The 19,976-nt window shown below is 35.4% G+C and overlaps 2 protein-coding genes across 2 annotated transcripts in view; one reads left to right on the top strand and one right to left on the bottom strand.

Moving 5' to 3' along the window:
• Window positions 1-19,976, top strand: part of PSMD1 (proteasome 26S subunit, non-ATPase 1) — a 98,069-nt gene that overhangs the window by 32,319 nt on the left and 45,774 nt on the right. The gene's annotated exons all lie outside the window — the stretch shown is intronic.
• HTR2B (5-hydroxytryptamine receptor 2B) lies at window positions 952-15,495 on the bottom strand. Its single transcript, XM_077759028.1, has 3 exons — window positions 15,078-15,495; window positions 6,187-6,387; window positions 952-1,844 (listed from the first exon to the last, which is right to left on the bottom strand). Exons 1-3 carry the CDS (start codon window positions 15,493-15,495, stop codon window positions 952-954), a joined length of 1,512 nt encoding a protein of 503 aa, XP_077615154.1.

Here is a 19,976-nt window from a genome sequence, read left to right as displayed (position 1 = left end):
GAAATGTCCATGAGAAAACTGAGAACTTAAGTATTTTTCATAAAGTCAGTCAGCTAGCTAGTGACACAGTTTGGATTTATTCCCAGATATTGCAATGCAAAATGAAATAAGGAAAGGGTGAATAAAAAATGCCAGAAGTTCAACAGAGTTTTTGGGTGAGCTTGGGCAGCCATGATCACAGTTTGATGTGGCCATTAAAGTTTAGGTCCCTGGATTGAGATCCCATGGCTCCAGTTTGCACATATTCTTTAAGGAACAAAATGAGGTTCGGGTACCCAAGAGTGACTTCATGTGCTTCCTCCTCCTTCTCTAAGTTAGCCCCACCTCTGCTGAGTAGATTCCTGGTATGAGCCATTTAACAAAGAGCTCCAGTTATAAGATCCTGTTATTTTGTGTGGTATCCAACCACTGTCCTCTCTGCCCCTTTCATCAAGACAAGTTTCCTGATCAAAGCAAAATCATGAGTGCATCTAGGTAAGCCAGACTATAAATGACAATCTTAGCTTACCACCATAATAAGATGTGATTATTATGTGTTTATTTTCAGTCTTCTGTTCCTATCACTGTTCTGTGTTATGCCTTATATTTTTAAGGCTTTGAGGAGGTTAATGCATTTTGTCGTTTAATAAAATGACACTCATAGCACAGCTTTCCATATAATTAGGAACTAAACAAATTCTTAATAGTGACATTGTTTATTTTTAAGCTTGAAATTATTATTTATTTCATTTGAATACCTTAACATTTAGCCAGAGTGCTGGACCATTTTTATTTGCAGCTGTACAAAATGATTTTTTTCATGAAGTAGTGTTGTCCAAATAAAGAAAATTACATAATCTTGATAAAGAGATGATTTGATACATGGCAAAGTTCCTCTATATATAATTCTTGGTACATTTATATCTGCTTCATCACCATACTCATTACATTAGATGAAAACTGACATTCCTTCTATACATAACTGACTTGCTCTTCAGTTTTGTCACCTTCATTTTCTGTGAGGAGAAGTGTATCTAGTAGAATGATTGATGAAGACTGAATGGTTGAACTGTGGAGCCTCATTGGGCTTTGGTACATGGCAGGATTAACCCCATTTCGCATTCCGTGTTTCATGAAAAACTTAGAGTTCTCTGCCATTGGATTTCGAAAGTAGATATTGCTGGCGCATTTTCTGACAGTTTTTACGGATTTTGTGGCCCGGTAATTGCAGGTGATATATCGGCCAAATGCATTCCGAAATGTCTTGTTGAAGAGGGTGTAGACCAAAGGATTCACCCCTGAGGAAACATAGCCTATCCACACAAATATCTCCAGGAGCATTTGGAGAGTAGTCTGGTTGCAGGAATCACATAAAACTAAAGTTATATTTGTAATAAAAAAGGGGCACCACATAAGCAAAAAGAGAAAAAACACAATCCCTAGAACCTTGGAGGCTCTTTGTTCATTGGAAATGGTCTGCACTGACTTTTTCCCAACTGTGGACATTCTTCGCATAAGTAGATCATTCTTTGAGTTGGGTGGAGTTTTGTCCTTGTGGGTACCATCCAGCATTGCTACCTTTTCAGGTGATGAGCAAGGTGTTTCATCCCTTTGGAAAACTGTAGACACAGTCAGCCATGTTAGGCGATGAGGTGGCTTGTTTTTCACCAAGTAAGCTTTCTTCTGTAAAGCATGAATAGTGAGAAAGTAGGTGACAATCATGATTGCCAGAGGTGTAAAGAAGGAAGCCAGTGAGCCAAAGAGCATGAAGTTGCCAAAACGGTCCTTTGTTAGCACACAGGTAATGTTGCTTGGGTTAGCCACATCAGTTTCTATGCCTTTAATAGGGACTGGAATGGCAATGCCTAAGGAAGAAGAAACAAGATAAATCTAGTTAATTTTATGACTTTTGACTCTTAGGTTATGTCCTTTTAGGGTTTATCTTAGTGACTTTATGTGATTAGTGGTTAGTGTATTGTAAATTCCTGATACACACAATGCAGAATTTGTCAAAGCACTTAATCCATGGAAGATTTAACCAGTAGAAGCTAAGGAAACAAACCTACTGTTTTTAAACTGTTTTTAAACAGTTAATTGATTAGTGATTTCAAGTTTATAATTAAAGCTTCCCTGGGGTGCCTGGGTGGCTCAGTATGTTAAGCATCTAATTCTTGGTTTTGGCTCCAGTCATGATCTCACCGTTTGTGGGACGGAGCCCCGTGTTGGGCTCAGTGCTGGCATTGCATACTGAGATTCTCTTTCTCACCCTCCCTGTTTCCCCTTCCCCACTCTGACATGCGTGCATACGCTCTCTCTCTCAAAATAAATAAACTTTAAAAAAAAAGCTTCTTAAATCTGTAGTATGTCCATGAAATAGCAGAGAATGTCTTCATTTATATCTGTTTATTGATCTATCCCAGGTTAAGGAAAAGGAATTCAGAAGAGAATTTGCTTTTATCTTTACATAATAAAGAGACTTCACAGTACGTTCCTGCAATATCTTAATTCTGGATAGATACCTATTATCTTTGAGGCTACGCAGTTTCATTGAATAGACATTTTCATTTTTTGAAATTCATGAATGTCTTCATCTTTTCCTCTGACTCAGAGAAAACTAAAGGGTTCATTTTTTTTTAAATAATGCTACTTAAAAATTTGAGAGGATATGAATCATAAAATTTATTTTCGAGTTGAGAGTTCCTCTAATAGAGATGAAAGAAATGTATCTTATGCTAATCTTCTAATACTTTAAGTACCATGAAGTAGGTATTTAAATGTGATCTTGCCTAGTGAAGTAGCTTATTAGGAAGACAAGTACATAAGTGTTATCCTGCATCCTTTCCCTCTGAAACAGCAGAAGTCTAAATTAACTGATCTTTCGAAACCTCTAGAATCCTTGTGTTCTATGAATCTGAAAGTACTTCGTCATGTACACAGCCTTTCTATGGTTACTGAAGAACCTTTGCCAAAAGTATCTTCCTCAAATCTTTTCTGACAGAGAGACTGCTTTTTCTACTTTTCCTCAGGTACACCACTCGAAAGAGGATTCTGTATTACTCTTGTTCTACACTGGGGCTCAGCATACTCACCATGAGGGCCAAATCTGGCCTGTCTTCTGTTTTTGTAAATAAAATTTTATTGGGACAAGCCATACCCATTTGTTAACAAATTATCTGTGGCTTTTACTATACTGCAGAGTTCAGTAGTAGTGACAGAAACCATATAGACCCTGCAAGCCCAAAATGTTTACTATCTTACCCTTTACAGGAAAAGTTAGCTAACCCCTGTTGTACCCTGTTATTTCTAGGTAATCATTCCACTGTTATTTACCCCCTAAAACCCATCCCTTTTGAAGTCTATTTAATCTGCTTATACCACTCTGCTCCTCAGCTGCCAGCCCTCAGGACATCTGTCCATCTTCCTCAGTGGATTCAGTACTTTGCTGTTGCCTCTCCACACGTTACCTTCCATGATTTCGTCTCATTGATGACCCTTCTAACACCGTCATTTTACGTCTCTTGAACTCAACTCTGATTTTTTAAATTTTACTTTAATTCCAATGTAGTTAAACATACATTGTTATATTACTTTCAGGTGTATCAACTCTTATTATTTATTTCTTGGACTCCTGAAGCCATCCATAAGCCCTCTTAAAACTGTCCCATATCTAAAACTGTGAACTTCGTTTGATATTTCCCTTTCTTGTCCTGCTGCTCTTCATCACTGTGGAACTTCTTTCCTGTTATCTTCACCTCTCGTCCATTCTTCCTTCTCTGTATTCACACTCCATTAACCCTCTATCAAGGCTCACAATACCTTCTCAACCAACTTGGTGGTCAATAACTGGTACTTTTTTTTTTTTTTTTCATGTTTACTTATTTTTGAGAGAGAGTTGGGGAGGAGCAGAGAGAAAGGGAGACAGGATCAGAAGCGGTTTCTCCACTGACAGCAGCAGAGTTGGGTGTGGAGTGGTGCTCAAGCTCATGGATTGTGAGCTGAGCTGCATTGGACGCTCAATCAACTGAGCCACCCAGGGGCCCCTTCAATAGTACTTTTTATACCTTTTCCCCTTATTCTTCCATACCTTAACTGTTATATGCCAGGTCTTACCTAGGATAACTGAGCTTTTATCAAAGCACTTTGCAGAATTTAAAACCTAAACTAAACTTTACTACCCTCTGCTTTTTCTTTTACAAAGTTACCTAATTGTCATTGGTTCTACAAAGCAAAGTGTGATGAAATGAACAGAGCATTGATCTTGGCCTTGGTGCTGAAAAGCTGATAACAGTCTTTAAGCCAACATTTTAAAACCTCTAGGTTTCTTTTCTCATCTGTAAAGGGAAAAAGTGGATTTATAAGATCCCTTCTGAAGCTATAAGTCTGGAGTCATCTTTTTATCCTTTCCCCTCTGTATACTTAACACTTTGTAGTAGTCTAATTTGTTTTATTATCTTCCTTCCTTGAATATAAAGGCTCTTTTTTTACTTATCTTTGTATTCTTGGTACCTAGCATATCATGGGTACTCAAAGATTTGATCTGTTTATGGATTCATGTGACCCAGCCTTAATTGAAGTATCACTTCTAACAGTAGGCTGTTTATTTATTGGCTTGATCATATTTCATGGTTTCAAATGTTTTCATTCTTCTTAAAGATCGTTCCTCCTGTTTTCTCCCTGCCTTTGCCCATTTCCCCACCCTACCTCAACACACACACCTCACAGTGTCTCCCCCTTCCTCTCCCTCATTGCAGTGAGCTTACCAGAAAGATGTCGGTCTTTTGCCATGAGCTACTGTAGTTTTCCTCCTTTCCACTTTAAATTTTGGTAACTGTTACCCATTATCTTCCATACCCTTTCTCTAGCTTCTTTTTGGGGTGCCTCTTCTGCTTTGTTAATCAGCGTTTGTTCCTAAAACTGTCCTATCTCACTGCCTGCACATTTATCCATTTTGAATAGTCTTTTCCTTGATCCTACTTTCTTCCCAAGCCAGAGTAGTAACACTCCTTACTTCTACCTCTAAACTTTTCAGAGGAGGTTTGGCCCTGGTATCATTATTTCAGGAATATAAAGGTCCTTTTCATTGTCTTGCTTTCTTGCTTTTTTTTTAACCCAGTGTCCCTATTCTGATTAGAGAGAGAGCATGTCTTATTCTTGTTTTCCTTTTAGCATTCTCTCTTGATTTTATTCCTCTTTGATTTCTTTATTTGCTAGGAACAAATGAACCTGCTTGGGACGCCTGGTTGGCTCAGTCGGTTAAGCGTCTGAGCTCAGGTCATGATCTCGCGGTTCGTGGGTTCGAGCCCCGCGTCGGGCTCTGTGCTGACAGCTAGCTCAGAGTCTGGAGCCTGTTTCAGATTCTGTATCTTCCTCTCTCTCTGACCCTCCCTGCTCATGCTGTCTCTCTCCGTCTCTCAGAAAAAAATAAAACATTAAAAAAAAAAAAAGAAATGAACCTGCTTGTCAGACTATTAATGTAATGATCATAGTAACTATTATGAATCTATTTGTTTTTCTCATGTTAACTTATAAACGGTTTGAGCTTTTTATGCTGTACCTGATGCTAAGGTACTCTACTTTAGTAGCTATTTTTGGGCATTGAAGATGGGCACAAAGGCATAAAACAGTTTAGAAGAAATATTTACTTCTGTAAATCATTTCTGAATATCACTTGTATCTCTCTTAAAATCTCTGATTAAACATATATCCAAAACATGCAGACATGTTAGTCTGCACACATATTGGCTTCCAAGATTAATCTATGATTTTTAATATCTGCATATAAAATGTTTGGATTTTTTTTCTCATTTCCTGTCTATCTTTTTAAATGTGATTGAAGATGCATTTTATTTTTTTGCCACTTGCGATTCTGCATGCTGCCTAGACCTTAATGACAAAAATGAAAACTGTTTTCAGTTTTCATGTCTTCCTGCATGTCAGAATTAAAGTAGGAAGAGATCTCAGTAAACATTGTAAAGATGGTTCCTTCAGAGGATGTGAACTTTTCTCCGTTTTCACATGTATTGCTGATAGTGTGGTTTAGTAGCTGTATGATGACATGGCATAAGGAGCTTGTGTTGGCGTATCAGCAGCCTGCCTTGACCTCTCGCTGGGTTTCACAGCCCACCAGGTCTGGTGTATTTCCTAGCCAAATGGCACCAAAGGCTATTTATTTACACCACCCCACACACCCTGACATTCCCCACATACCTATTGAAATTAACCATACCACTGTAATCTTGATGAATGCTGTAGCTCGTGAGTTATATTGATTGGCCTGGATTGGCTTTTTGATGGCTATGTAACGATCCACTGAAATGGCACAGAGATGCATGATGGATGCAGTAGAAAAAAGAACATCAAGAAATAACCAGGCAGGGCAGAGAACAAGTGGGAGGGGCCACATAGCCTCTGAAAAACAAAACAAAAACATGTTCTCCTGCAAAATGGCAATCTTTAATCTGCAGTTTCTGTTTAAAGTGACCATCGATTTTTAAACTTTTTATGTTATTCATCTGAAATTTTATGACTTAACCTCCACAATATGTTTAACTTAAGACAATGAGGTCAATAATAATTCAGTATATTTCTGCATATGATACCGTTTAAATATATTTTCTATTTTGTGTAATAATTACAACACTCTTTTTCAAAATCTGTAGTTTAGTGTCCTTAGCATACCACTGCTCTTTTGTCTATACCTTTTGTGATCTTTTAAAAATTTCCAGTGTAGGAGCGCCTGGGTGCTCAAAATCCCAGTCTTGATTTCGGCTTAGGTCATGATCTCAGGGTTGTGGGATCAAGCCCCGTATTAAGATTCTGTCTCTCTCAGGCACCTGGGTGGCTCAGTAGGTTAAGTGTACAACTTCAGCTCAGGTCATGATCTCACGGTTCGTGAGTTTGAGCCCTGCGTCAGGCTCTGTGCTGACAGCTCAGAGCCTGGAGCCTACTTTGGAGGCTGTGTCTCCGTCTCTCTGCCCTTCCCCCGCTTATGTGTGTGAGCTCATGTGCTCGCTCTCTCTCCAAAGTAATGAACATTTAAAAAAATTTTTTTAAAAAGATTCTTCTCTCTCTTTCTCTCTAATAAAAAATTAAAAAAATTTTTTTTTAAATGAATGGAAGTCTCAATGAGGCGTGGGATTTTGGCTCAGTTCTAGCAATAACTAGCAGCATGATCTTTGTTTATACTAAACTCTCATTTGGTGAAATAATTAAGTGGAATGACTTGAGTTTTCTTTTTGACAGAAGTAGTTCTTTGATAAAGTTTGCAAAAGGAATGGCTTCAGATCATTCTGAAGAAAAGTAAATTGTTATCTTTTCATATTCCATCATTCACTCCAGACTACTGGGGACTACTGTTTAAAAAGTCTCAAGGATTAGACATAGTACTTAATTTATGTAACAAACTCTTATAAAACATTTACTCAATATTTCATGTAGTCTTAAGCACTTAAGAAATACTAACTTTGAAATTTTCAGGTTTTGGAGATGATAACTATATTCTACATAGATTTCCAATAAATTTACTTAGATAAGTATCCATACGTATGTGGATATGATATATTATATATTATACATATACCCAGCATATATATATTTGCAGTTCTAAAACACCTAAAATTTATTATAGGGTTTGCCGTAGAATATTCCAGTTAGAATCCACTTTACTAAAAGACACGCACACACAGATTTTAGAACTTGTTATAAAAGGAAACTACCTCTGTTTGAAGCAAATGTCATATATGTGAGAATATCTAAATCCTTTTTAGGGTTTAATTGTATGTGCACTGACAACATAAATTACTTTTGTTGGTTTTTCCACAGTGATCTGACTTTGACAAGTATAAAATGATTAGGATAATTGAAGGAGGACCAAGATAACCATTTTAGGATTTCAGAGCACCAAGAAACTCTTCAATTGTGATCTGTTTAAATTCAGAAACCCTGAGGGTGGAGAGAGGTTAGCATCCCAGAACAACAACAAAAAAGACTATAGTGTAGGGAAAGGGTTTTGAGATAGGCTTGAATATGTTATTTTTAAAAGTATGCAAATTAATGTTTGAGAGCAGTGTTTTAGAAGGCTCTGGGAAAGATTGTGTCTTGGGTTTTAAAAGATGCAACTATATTTGTTTGCTGGTATAGGATAGGTGCTCAGAATGCCTCATAGAAAGGAACTTATGGAAGACCTCTCAAAATAAAGAAATCAAGTATGGCAGAGAAATCTGTCTTTAAAAAGAATCTAATAATATTTTAAAAGAATACATAGTAGGGGCGCCTGGGTGGCTTAGTCGGTTAAGCGTCCGACTTTCGCTTAGGTCATAATCTTGCGGTTCGTGGGTTCGAGCCCCGCGTCGGGCTTTATGCTGACAGCCAGCTCAGAGCCTGGAGCTTGTTTCAGTCTGTGACTCCCTCTCTCTCTCTGACCCTCCCCTGCTCACGCTCTCACTCGCTCTCTCTCTCTCTCTCTCTCTCTCCTAGAAATAAATTAAAAAAAAAAAATAGAATACATAGTATTCAGATATTCTGTTAAGTGGAAAAGAACTTTGAACAGTGAAAGGCAGCAGTCGACCTGAGCTTAAGTAAACTAAGTCTAAGTGAGTGAAAATAATCACATATGATTGAGAGAGTTTTGCAGCAGAAAGGACTTGAAATGAGGCTACATTCTGAACTGTAGTGAAGTTCTACATTTAGGACTGAGTAGAAGACAGAAAAATACTCAAGTCTAGAGCTACAATGAGAGATTCTGATCATAGTTTTAAACTTGTCTATTTAGCTTTTCTAATTATGGGTTGTATGTCTTTAAATTAAGATCTGGAAAATTCTACTCATAAATCTAGTAGCTGTGAGCAAGAAGCCACAGTAGAACTCTCATGTAAAAAGGACAGATCTTTGGAAAATTGACTATTTGACCTAAATATTCCCACTTGTGGGCTAAAAGGGAAAGCTCTTTAGTGCTCATTTAATTAAGCCTGTGAAGCCTTGTTAAGCTCACTTTCCAACAGAATGAATTTATTTTATATTTTTTAAACTCCAATTTTGGAATGCAAAGTGGGTATTAAAATTAGTTCAGATCACTAGAATTTTATTATTTCAGTCAGTATTTTTGCTAACAGTAGAAGTACTGAGGTGTGATTAAACAAAGGAGACTGTAATAGGTTTAGGATTAAGAAAGATGGATCTCTATGATTGTTAACCTTTATGATTGCAAGTTTCATGAAATACTAGTCAATAGACTTTATGAAATGAATATAAAAGTAACATGACTGCATTTAATTAATAGAAATCTTTCATATGCTTGTCTGATTGCTTAAATAGGTTCAGAAAATCTAAGAATTTTTACCAATTAAAAGCAATTCTAGACATTCTCAAGTTATAAAGGGATTTTCCCTAGTCCAGATACTTTCATTCTAAAATTATGTTTTCAGTCGGCATTAATTTGATAGGCTCGAGGTTAGAAAAGTTTCTTACTATTCAGAATAACTAGGGGCGCCTGGGTGGCTCACTCAGTTAAGTGTCCGACTTCAGCTCAGGTCATGATCTCATAGTTTGTAGTTGCAAGCCCCATGTTGGGCTCTGTGCTGACAGCTCAGAGCCTGGAGCCTGCTTTGGATTCTTTCTGTCTCTGCCCCTCCCCTGTTCACGCTCTGTCTCTCAAAAATGAATAAATTTTTTTTAAAGTTTTTTAAAAATAAAATTAAAAATTGGGTTCTGGCTTGTCCCTAGAGAACATTCTGTGGCTGTCCTTTTTTCTTTTTAAGCCGTTATTTTTATTTATTTTGAGAGCAAGAATCCCAAGCGGGCTCTGCACTGTCAGCGAGATTGTGACCTGAGTGAGCCTAAATGAAGAGTCAGATGCTTAACTGACTGAGCCACGCAGGCACCCCAATGGCTGCCTTGTAAGATACTTATTTAAGATGTAAATGTTGGCTGTTTGCCAAATATGATTGTTTGGGTTGGTATAATTTCCCATTTCATTTGAGAAAGCAATGTAGAAGAGGTGAAGAGTGTGAATTCTGGAGTTGCTGTCCCAGATTCAAATTATGTCTCTTCCATTTATTTATTCCTGTGTCCTCTCTTAAAACATAGGGACATGATGATTACGATACCAATTTTATAGGATAGATTTGAAGATTTACTACAGATAAAGTGTTTAGGACAATGTTTGGCATAGAGAAAACACTCAGTAAATGTTAGTTCTTATTAGTATTATTGTCTGACAAAAACTAGCCAACTAGCCCAGCTATTAAAAACACTGCTCCTTAGAAATGTAGTCGTATCATTGCTATAGTATGTTTGTCTCCCTGCCTGCTGTAACAAGAGTGTATGTATCCAGGGGCACCGGGGTGGCACAGTAGGTTGAGGCTGACTCTTGATTTTGGCTCAGGTCATGATCCCAAGTTTGTGGATTGAGCCCCCCACATCAGCTCAGCATGGAGCCTACTTGGGATTGATTCTCTCTCTCTCTCTCTCTCTCCCCCCGCCCCCACCCTCTCCTTCTCCTTCTCCCTCTGCCCCTCCTCCTTGAGTACATGTGTTCTTTCTCTCAAAAAAAATTTTTCCAAAGAAAGATTGTTTAAAAAAAGAAAAATGAGTGCATGTGTCCAACTGAACTTAAATCTGTACTCTTTAAAAAGCATGGGAACATGTTTAACTGTTTAACTTTTAATTAAATTTGTCATGAAAGTATGCCTTTTGCAAAAGTTGATTTTTAACTCTCTCTATATATGTATATATATATAAATAGCAAGCATAAATAATTTATGTGCGCTTCCATGCTTAGCTATTTATGTGTATTTGTTTATTTTGCTTTCTTTTTAACTGGTATAAAAACCTGAATTTTTTAAACCAGAAATTCCATTTCTTGATGAGATGGACTCATTTTGTCTGAAACCTGCCTAATCTTTAGGGAAGTCTTTAATTTGGGAAACTGAATTATTAGTTCAGAAAGTAATTAAAATTAATCTGTAAATCTGGGATATAAGATATTTGCCTTTTGAGGATTTTAGAAGAATTTTTTAATGCTTTTTATTTATTTTGAGAGGGAGAGAAAAAGAGAATGAGCAGGGGAGGGGCAGAGAGAGGGAAGAAAGAGAACCCCAAGCAAGTTCCAAGTCCCACACTGGCAGCACAGAGCCCGACATGGGGCTTGAATTCACAAACCATGAGATCATGACCTGAGCTGAAATTAACAGTTAACTGAGTGAGCCACCAGGTGCCCCTAAGAGACTTTTTTTAAAGCTGCCCCCAGAGAGCTGTGCTCATACTAAAGCAGGACAAGTCCTAAGTAGCCTAATAATCCGAAAAGGCATAGTTCTCAAAATTCCATTTTTTTAAATCTCAGAAATTCTTATTTTTCTACCTTTATCTTCCAGAAAAGGGAGACCTAGATCAACGCTTCAGTCTTTATTATGAAGCTTCTATTTTGTTTTTGTTGTCATTTTCCCAGTACATTAGAGCATATAAAATATTCTGGGATTAGATGTCTAATATGATAGTGTTTTAAATGTTTCAAGTGATTTAATACTTAGGAAATTTTCTTTTCTTGATTTTTACATTTCCACTTTCCAAAAAGAAGTACCTTTAATTGCTTTGCTCCCTCATTTAAGAATTAGGTAGAGCAGCATTTCACTGCACAAATGAATAAGTGATGTTTTTTCTTTTACTGCGGTACATCTGTTTCATCTCTGGTCAGACTTACACCTAAACTAAATCGCATATTTAAGTATATAAACTCATACTCCACTTGGTCAATTATTAGTGCCTAATGCGGTCCTACTTGACCATTTCACAAGATGCCTGCAATGATTGAAGTGATGTGACTGAGTTGCCTAAGCCAACACAGGAGAACCAGGATTCAGAGGCTGGGTCATCTTGCTTTGAACCTGTATCTTTCAGTCATTGTATTTTATACACCCTCTTCCAGCCGTACGGCAGATACTGTTTCAACTATAATCCTGAGGCATGGATTAAAACTTAAGTTATAAATAAACCAGTAATGACCGATGAATGACCAAACACTGTTATTTTCTCCTTTACGTTTTTAATCATTTATTCAATGAGAGAAGGGAAAGTTCAGAGAATTTCTTAAACTGTGAACATCTTGTCTTTTTTGTATTAGCATATGATCTATTTTCCTTTGCATCCTATTCAATATTTCTAATATAGGCATTTCCAAGCCTTCTGTTATAAGCTACTAACGTGTGACTGTGTATATTAATAATTATATGCAGGATAGTAAAAACTGGAACTATAAAACAAAGGTTAAGTTTAGTGCTTCCAGAGTGGAAGAAATGGCAAAAAAAATTGACAAAGACATCACAATTCATTTGAGAGACCATGTTAGGCCAGTCATTATAATCTTGGTAAAATAGAAATTCTATTAAAAAAAATTCAAACAGTATATAATCAAATATTATATAAATCATTGGTTCAATAAAATACTCTAACATAAGAGCCAGTTTTAAAATTTGTAACTTCTCTCCTTTTTTGTAAATTTAATTTTATTAGAACATTAGTTAATGTAAAATTTTTTATGTTAATTTCATTAAATTGCCCTGAGATAACTAAAATCACTTATACCCGCTCATTAGTAGTTAATTTTTTTATGTGAACAGAATTGGGGACTCTTTTGTTTGTGCCAATTTCAGAAGTTCAGAAGATTATCCTTGTAATGAAAGAAAAATATACAAAATCTGTTCCTGCCTTTTAGAGTTAATCAGAAATTCTTATAAATGCATTAATTTAGAAAGTCTTTGTGTTTGTTAACATGTGAAAGCCTATCAAAATATCTTAGTATTTGAAATCCGGTCCCAATTTATAGTATGTGCAGTTCCCAATTTATGAATGTATCCTTTTGAAGCTTTTTGGAGAGCAGAGCATGCATTTTCTCATACACTTTCTCATAGAAATAGAAGAGTGTTTTCAATAATGAATTTAATGCAATAATTTTCTAAATAGTGGTTAAATTCCCAGGTTAGTTTATTTTTCAAAAATCTAATCCCTCTATAGAGCTTAATTACTGATAGTAAAGTGTTTGGGACTATGAAAGATTTTATTTTGTACTTAAAAATAAACATTTGAAAGAATGAAATGTAGTTAAAGCATATTATTAGGACAAAAGTAGGAAGACGTTCCATATATTTTATGTTAAAATATGTTGAGTTTTCTGCTAACGTTTATTGCCAAGAATATTTTAGGCCCCCCAAAATTTTAATATAAACTTAGTGGTCAGCTACAGATTCCTACTGTTTTCCTGTGGAATACTTGGAATTATCTCTCTTATCTGTTTTTGTGTTTTATCAGGTCACTCTAATGCTATAGAACTTTGCTTTTTAAGATTCGTTAACTATTTAGCTGATAAGTTGAATATTTACCACAGTATTTTTTTTTTTTCATGTAGTAGATTTTTGATATTTAGTAGCTCATGGACTTTAAAGTTGAAATTCAGTTCTGTGTAACTCATTTTATCTCATTTGTTCAATATAACATCAATTAAATTTATGGTAGTATAAGATGAGCATTGTAACATTTGCTGTGTGCCTAGCAAAAGCACAGTTTGAAGCGTGTGATTTTACTGTTAAGTTAGTATTGTGTGTGCAGAGATAAGAGTTTGAATCAAATTTCTGTACAGTCTTTACCAAATATACATAAATGGTTCTACATAATCCTCATTTTATTTCTCTTTAATTTTATTCAGAATTAAGATCCTTTAGGTTCTCCTTTCAGTTAAGATATCTTAATTATTTTCCATGGTTACAGGTAGCACTAAATTATTCAAAAGGTTACAGATTTATAGAAGAGAAGGGGAAAGATAGACATTATTAATGAGTAGAGAGTCAGTTGAAGAAGTGGAACTTTATTTATTACTGCGTGTCCTGCTAAGAATTTAAAGCCTGGGTAAATGGATTTAGAATAGGAAGTTTCAGCTGGTCACCATCTGATATTTGGGGGATCAGATACTTAATTTTAGATATCTCTATAATTACTTAAAAATGTAACATTTAACCTGAATATAATAGTTTAAATTGGAGTTTTTCTTCTTCTAATATGTATTCTAGTTTAATAAACTTTACTTTTCTAACCTGAAGTATTTTTATCTTTACTATATAAACATAATTTCAAGAAGTGCTATATGCTGCAAATAATCATTTTTCTCAAGCAATTAATAAATGGAATACCAATTTATGCCAGGCATTGAATAAGTTAAATATCCTCTTAATTCTGATTCTTAGAAGCCCTCATAATTTATCAGCAGAATTATTTGAACTTACCCACATTCTATTAACCAGAGATAATACACATAAATTAAGATGAGTTCATTTTAATATCATTATCCTTTTTACTATAACAAACTAATATTTTAATATCAAACTATATTTTATTGTAATAACTCAGGGTTTGATAGCTTATTTTAATAATTTATTTTTAATAATTTTGCTAAGTTATTTTAAATAATTTTAAGTCAGAATTTTCTTACATGTATCAAGGATCTGGATGGTCAGAAATCATAAAAATTAAACAGATGAATCATCTTTTAGGGCACTGTGAGCCAGACCATTTCCTTTAGCAACTAAACAGTATTTTCTTAACATGACATGTGTAAGAATTATGTTTAAGTTTAAAGTATACAAACGATTAAGAAATACAAGAATTTTTAGAACAATTCCAATTTTAAATTGGGGTTTGGTGATTCAAATTAGAATTTAGTTAATTAAAAATTTTATTAATAAATAGCAGAGCACATAACTATTACAGAAGTGTCCTAGCTGGTACTTTGTCAAGGGAAAAATGTATTAATAATGGGGAAGTTAAGTCTGTTCTTGACTATGATTTTTAGGCAATGAATGCAGAATCTATGGATATTGGTAACTTGGATGACTTTTTAAATGATGGCTTGGGAAGGAGTAGAATTGTTTCTAAGAAATTATTTTTTGCTCTTTAAAACTGATTACCAACTATAGGAAATGATGGAAATAAGAGTCTGTTTACTCACTGTATCTTTAAATAGTAAGTTCATCTTTAAAGACTAAATGAGTATCCATTTCTCTAACAGTATATCACAGTTCTGTGGTTTGAGGTCAGGAACAAAGTGAAATACTTACCAAACATTATTGTTACGAGGGCAATCGGCATCACAAACAATCCAACGAGCAAATCAGCCACTGCCAAGGACATTAGAAAATAATTGGTAGCATATTGCAGCTTTTTCTCCAGCGAAACAGCCAAAATAACCAGGATATTCCCACCAATCGTGGGTATTATCACCATCAGTATCAGAAGAGCAGCCCAGCGCGGTTTATTTCCCTGTTGCTCACCAATCTGTTTCATTTCCTCTGGTATCGATTCTGTCTGTAATCCAGACCAGTTAGCAAAGATTAAGTGATCAAATGAGCTCTGCAAAATGTGCTCAGGAATTGTGCTTTGTTCTGATATTCTATAAGAGAAGGCCATTCGCTGTTTTTGTGTGATTTGATCCAATTCCAGACAATGGTCAGCATGGTCAGTAGCTAAGCTGGTCATCTGCTTTTTAAAGGCATTGTACCCAGGCCAAATAAACGCTCAAAGCCAAAGTTGACCTCTTCCTTTAAAAAATATTTTCAAGTTCTCTAAAGTGAAAGCATACATCATCTGTCCATTTCTGTAGGTAAGTGTTTAGTCTTCTGCAGAGGCTCCAGTCCCATAAGGCTTATTGAAAGAAACTGATAGCTGTGAAAGAAAGACTGTTGATTAGTTTCTCTCACTCTCTCCTTTTTTGTGGTAGTGGTAGACTCCTGTCTGAATTTGAGTGCCAGTGACTTCCAAGAGTTCCCTTTAGATATAAAAAATGTGAATTGCATTATTTTATTTCTTTATTTTAAAAAAACAGTTAAACCCTTGAACTTAGTAGCTATTCCCATCTTAATAAATCTCTTTTGTGTTTGTGGCAACACAACCTAGTTCCGTAGTCATATTCCTGATATGTCTCAGGTTACAAAACAGGAGATACATTAATTTTTTCAGTAGTTTAAAAAAAAAAAAAAAAAGCTAGATGTTTCCTGACCCTTGAATGTCTTTTTACCTTTATTTTAGACTATGTACATAAGAATAAAAACATCAAAGCACTAAATAGTTCTGAATACAACTTTTTGGTACACACTTATTACTCACCTAGAAATATTTCAAGCCCACCTAAGGTCCAAATAAATGATTTACCAACTAGAAATCCTTATTTGTAGTTGGGTTTTATCTGATCAGGTTTATCTTAATACTGGTATAAATGACATTTCTATGAAACATTTTAGAATTTCTTTAGTTTGTGAGAAGGAAAAAAATAAATATTAATAGAATCCAAATAATTGTTTTGAGTAACTTTATCTTTCATAGAAAGCCTGTTTCTGCAATAACAAATATTTTCCAAATGTATCACTTTATGCAAAATTTCAAACAGTTCTTTTTTTTGTTTTGTTTTAAGTAATCATTTTTCTTCCTTAACCTCTCCAGTTTCCTTGAGAAGGAGGGTAAGGTAAGAGAAGGTTATACCATTTATTCATAAAATCTGTAAATCCTCCATTAAATATCTCCCCTTTAACATCAGTAAAATTTTCATTTAGGTTTTTAAACCACTGAATAGAAATGAAAGATATGATAGCAGTTTTTCTTTTTTTTTTTTTGAAGAAAAAAAACCCTTTTAGATTATTTGCTAAATACTTACCTCGTATTGATAATCTCTCAAGCATGTCATCTTATCTGCTCAGTAGACCTGTTGGCTGCTGTGACTAAAGTCGTCCCATTGACTTATTCAGAGCTTCCAGCACTGGCACTTGAAAGCAATGAAACAAATGTGTTGTATAGCTGCAAGCCTGCCAAGAAGGTTATTTCCTCTTTGATACATTCATTTTTAGAGAGTAGCAGCATTCATTATAATTCATAAAACTACCAGTTAAGTATGTTGAACCAGTTCATGACCCTATTCATGTTGTAATCATAAGAGCTTTCTTTGATATTTGGGGGACTGAAATAAACCTCTGTCATTTTAGTTTAAGATAGTTTTGTTTCAGATTAATACTGAGCTGTTTTTCCCATTTGAGAAAAAATAAGTCTAGAGATTCTAGAGCTTTCATTCTGTGAAGATTCTGCCCTGTAAGCCTTATAGCAGTTTCCAGAGATCTAGTTTCAAAACAAGATTCTTATCCAGCTTTTATGTGCTTGCTGCGGAACACAATTAATTCTCTCTGGTTGCAACCTTATATAGAAGAGTACAGAAAGGTCTGAATTCTACATGTATACATAGGTTTTAGCAGAAGCTTTCGTTGCTCATTTTTTAAACAGATGGCCTCTGGATTGAGGAGTTGCTTCTTTGGCAGTTTTTCCCCCCACAGATATATTGGGGAAAACATACAGAATGTAATGAAAATGTATTTCTGCCTTATTTCAGAAAATTGGTATAAAAATTTTAACAGCTATGCAAAGTTTTTTTCTAAACTGTAAAACTAGCTTATTAGCGTTAGGACTTCTAGCATTCTCAAAATTTCCTTTTAAAAAATCATTATAGATCCCTCATGTGTTTTTTTTTTTTAAGATTTATTTATTTTTGGAAGAGAGAAAGAGACAGAGCACTAGTGGGGAGGACAGAGAGAGTGGGAGACATAGAATCTAAGGCAGCTCCAGGCTCTGAGTTGTCCGCACAGAGCCTGATGCAGGTCTCAAACTCATGAACCATGAGATCATGATCTGAGCTGAAGTCCTACACTTAACCAATTGAGTCCCATAGATCCCTCATTTTAAAAATGTTTAATTACTTCTAGGTCAGCCATAGCATTTGTGCCCTTTTTCTGTTTCAAATTTATATGCCTTAGCTTGTGTGGAAAATACTTGATTCATTTCGGTTCTACTGAGCACTTGATTTTATTCAATATTTGATGCCTTTTTTTTAACTCAAAATTCAGTATTTTGTAAAAATATTTGCTATGCATTTTGAGTGAAAAATATAAAATAATACTCAAGTGGATTTTTATGTGCCAGGACTTTCTTCAGAAATATGGAAATATTCTGAAACACTGCTTTATTCTGAATCACAATTTAGTACCTGTCACAAAATAGCAACATTATATTCAATGAAAAGACTTGTCTGAAACAAACCTTAATGGATTTGTGTTTGTAGATACAACAGTTTATTATTTATTTATTATTCTTTTAATGTTTGTTTATTTTTGAAAGAGAGAGAGAGAGCACGAGAAGAGGAAGGACAGAGAGACAGGGAGACACAGAATCTGAAGCAGCCTTCAGGCTCCCAGCTGTCAGCACAGAGTCTGATAGGGGTCTTGAAATTCCTGACCTGTAAAATCATGACCTGAGCCAAAGGCAGATGTTTAACCTACTGAGCCATCCAGGTGCCCCTATAGATAAAAAGTTTTTAAAATATTCATGGAGTTTATTTTTTAAATGATGACTTATTACTGTTATAATATTTTGCCAGTACTAACCCTCTCACCCACATTCACTCACTTTTTTTTAATCTTAACTGTAAGTAGTTAAAAGTGGTAGTTAGATTATTTTTGTTTTTCTATTTTTAAATTGGCTTAATGGCTAAGAAGCATAGCTAGTTCAGACTACTTGTTTGGCGACGTTGGGTTCTTAGAAGCATAGCTGAGAATCAGGAAGAAGGCAAAATAATAATAAATAGATGAAAGGTAGACAAATCTCTCAGTTGGCAATAACTATAAACTGCTCTAAAACCTCATGTATGTTAGTTGGATAGCAGCCTCTAAGTCCTCATTCCAAATCTCTTTACATGTACACTCACAGAAACATCTCTCTCTCCCCTCTTTAATGAAAATACCATTTGCACATGGTGGTAAATCTAAAGAGTACAAAAGAATGGTCAGTGATAGGGGCACCTGGGTGGCTCAGTTGATTGTCTGACTCCTAATATTAGCTCAGGTCATGATCTCATGGTTGTGAGATCAAGCCCTTCTTCAGGTTCCATGTGAGTGTGGCGTCTACTTGGGTTTTTCTCTCTCCCTGTCTCTGCACCCTTCCCCTGCTCACACTTTGTCTCTCTCTCTCTCTCTCTCTCAAAAATAAATAAACTTAAAAAATAAAGCTCAGTGAAAAATTCACTCTTGAGACTGTTTTAACAGGCATTTCCCTGCTTGCTTCATAGTAGACTAACTAAGGTGGACAAGCACTTTGGTGATAGTAAAAGGGGTCCCACTGAAGAAACAGGAAATACAAAGTACAGGCACGTAGGTCTACTCAGAATAGAGTCTTATGGCTCACCTGTAACTCAGCCCTTCACAATTTTATGTGGTATAATAACTTGATACCAGAGTGGTGATTTCTACATATTTAAGAAAAGGTTAAATCATCTTTATTCATCTCTGGTTTGGATGGCAGGAATATGTGATATAATTTTTTTAAAAGATTGCCATCCAAAATGACAAATATGTAAAAGTATGACTCTTAATAGTAGGATGAAATTTCAAATATCTGGAAAGTTGATTTGTGTAGAATGTGTCATTTACCAAGAGCTCCAGATAAATTCTTACTAAAGTAGCTTTAAGTTCAGATTCAGACTCTAATCTGACCATAACCAAAAAAACCTAATTGGTGCATTTTTTTCTAAAATAATGAATTTTGTCCCTGGTGCCTTTTTAATTAACTTTTTTATTTTTTAAGTTATTTATTTATTTTGAGAGAGAGAGAGTGCATAAGCAGAGAAGGGGCAGAGAGAGAGAGAGAGAGAGAGAGAGAATCACAGGCAGGCTCCAAGATTTCAGTACAGAGCCTGATGAGGGGCTTGATCCCACAAACCATGAGATCGTGACCTGAGCCGAGATCAGGAGTCGAATGTTTTTTGTTTTTTTTTTTAATAGTTTATTGTCAAATTAGTTTCCACATAACACTCAGTGCTCATCCCCACAAGTGTCCTCCTCCATGCCCATCCCCCCCTCCCCCCACATCCATCAGTCCTCAGTTTTTGTCAGCATTCAAGAATCTCTCATGGTTTGCCTCTCTCCCTT

This window comes from Crocuta crocuta, unplaced genomic scaffold (assembly GCF_008692635.1).
Source record: "Crocuta crocuta isolate KB4526 unplaced genomic scaffold, BGI_CrCroc_1.0 scaffold290, whole genome shotgun sequence".
In the NCBI taxonomy this organism is placed as follows: domain Eukaryota; kingdom Metazoa; phylum Chordata; class Mammalia; order Carnivora; family Hyaenidae; genus Crocuta; species Crocuta crocuta.
This window is presented reverse-complemented; position numbering and strand designations above follow the sequence as displayed.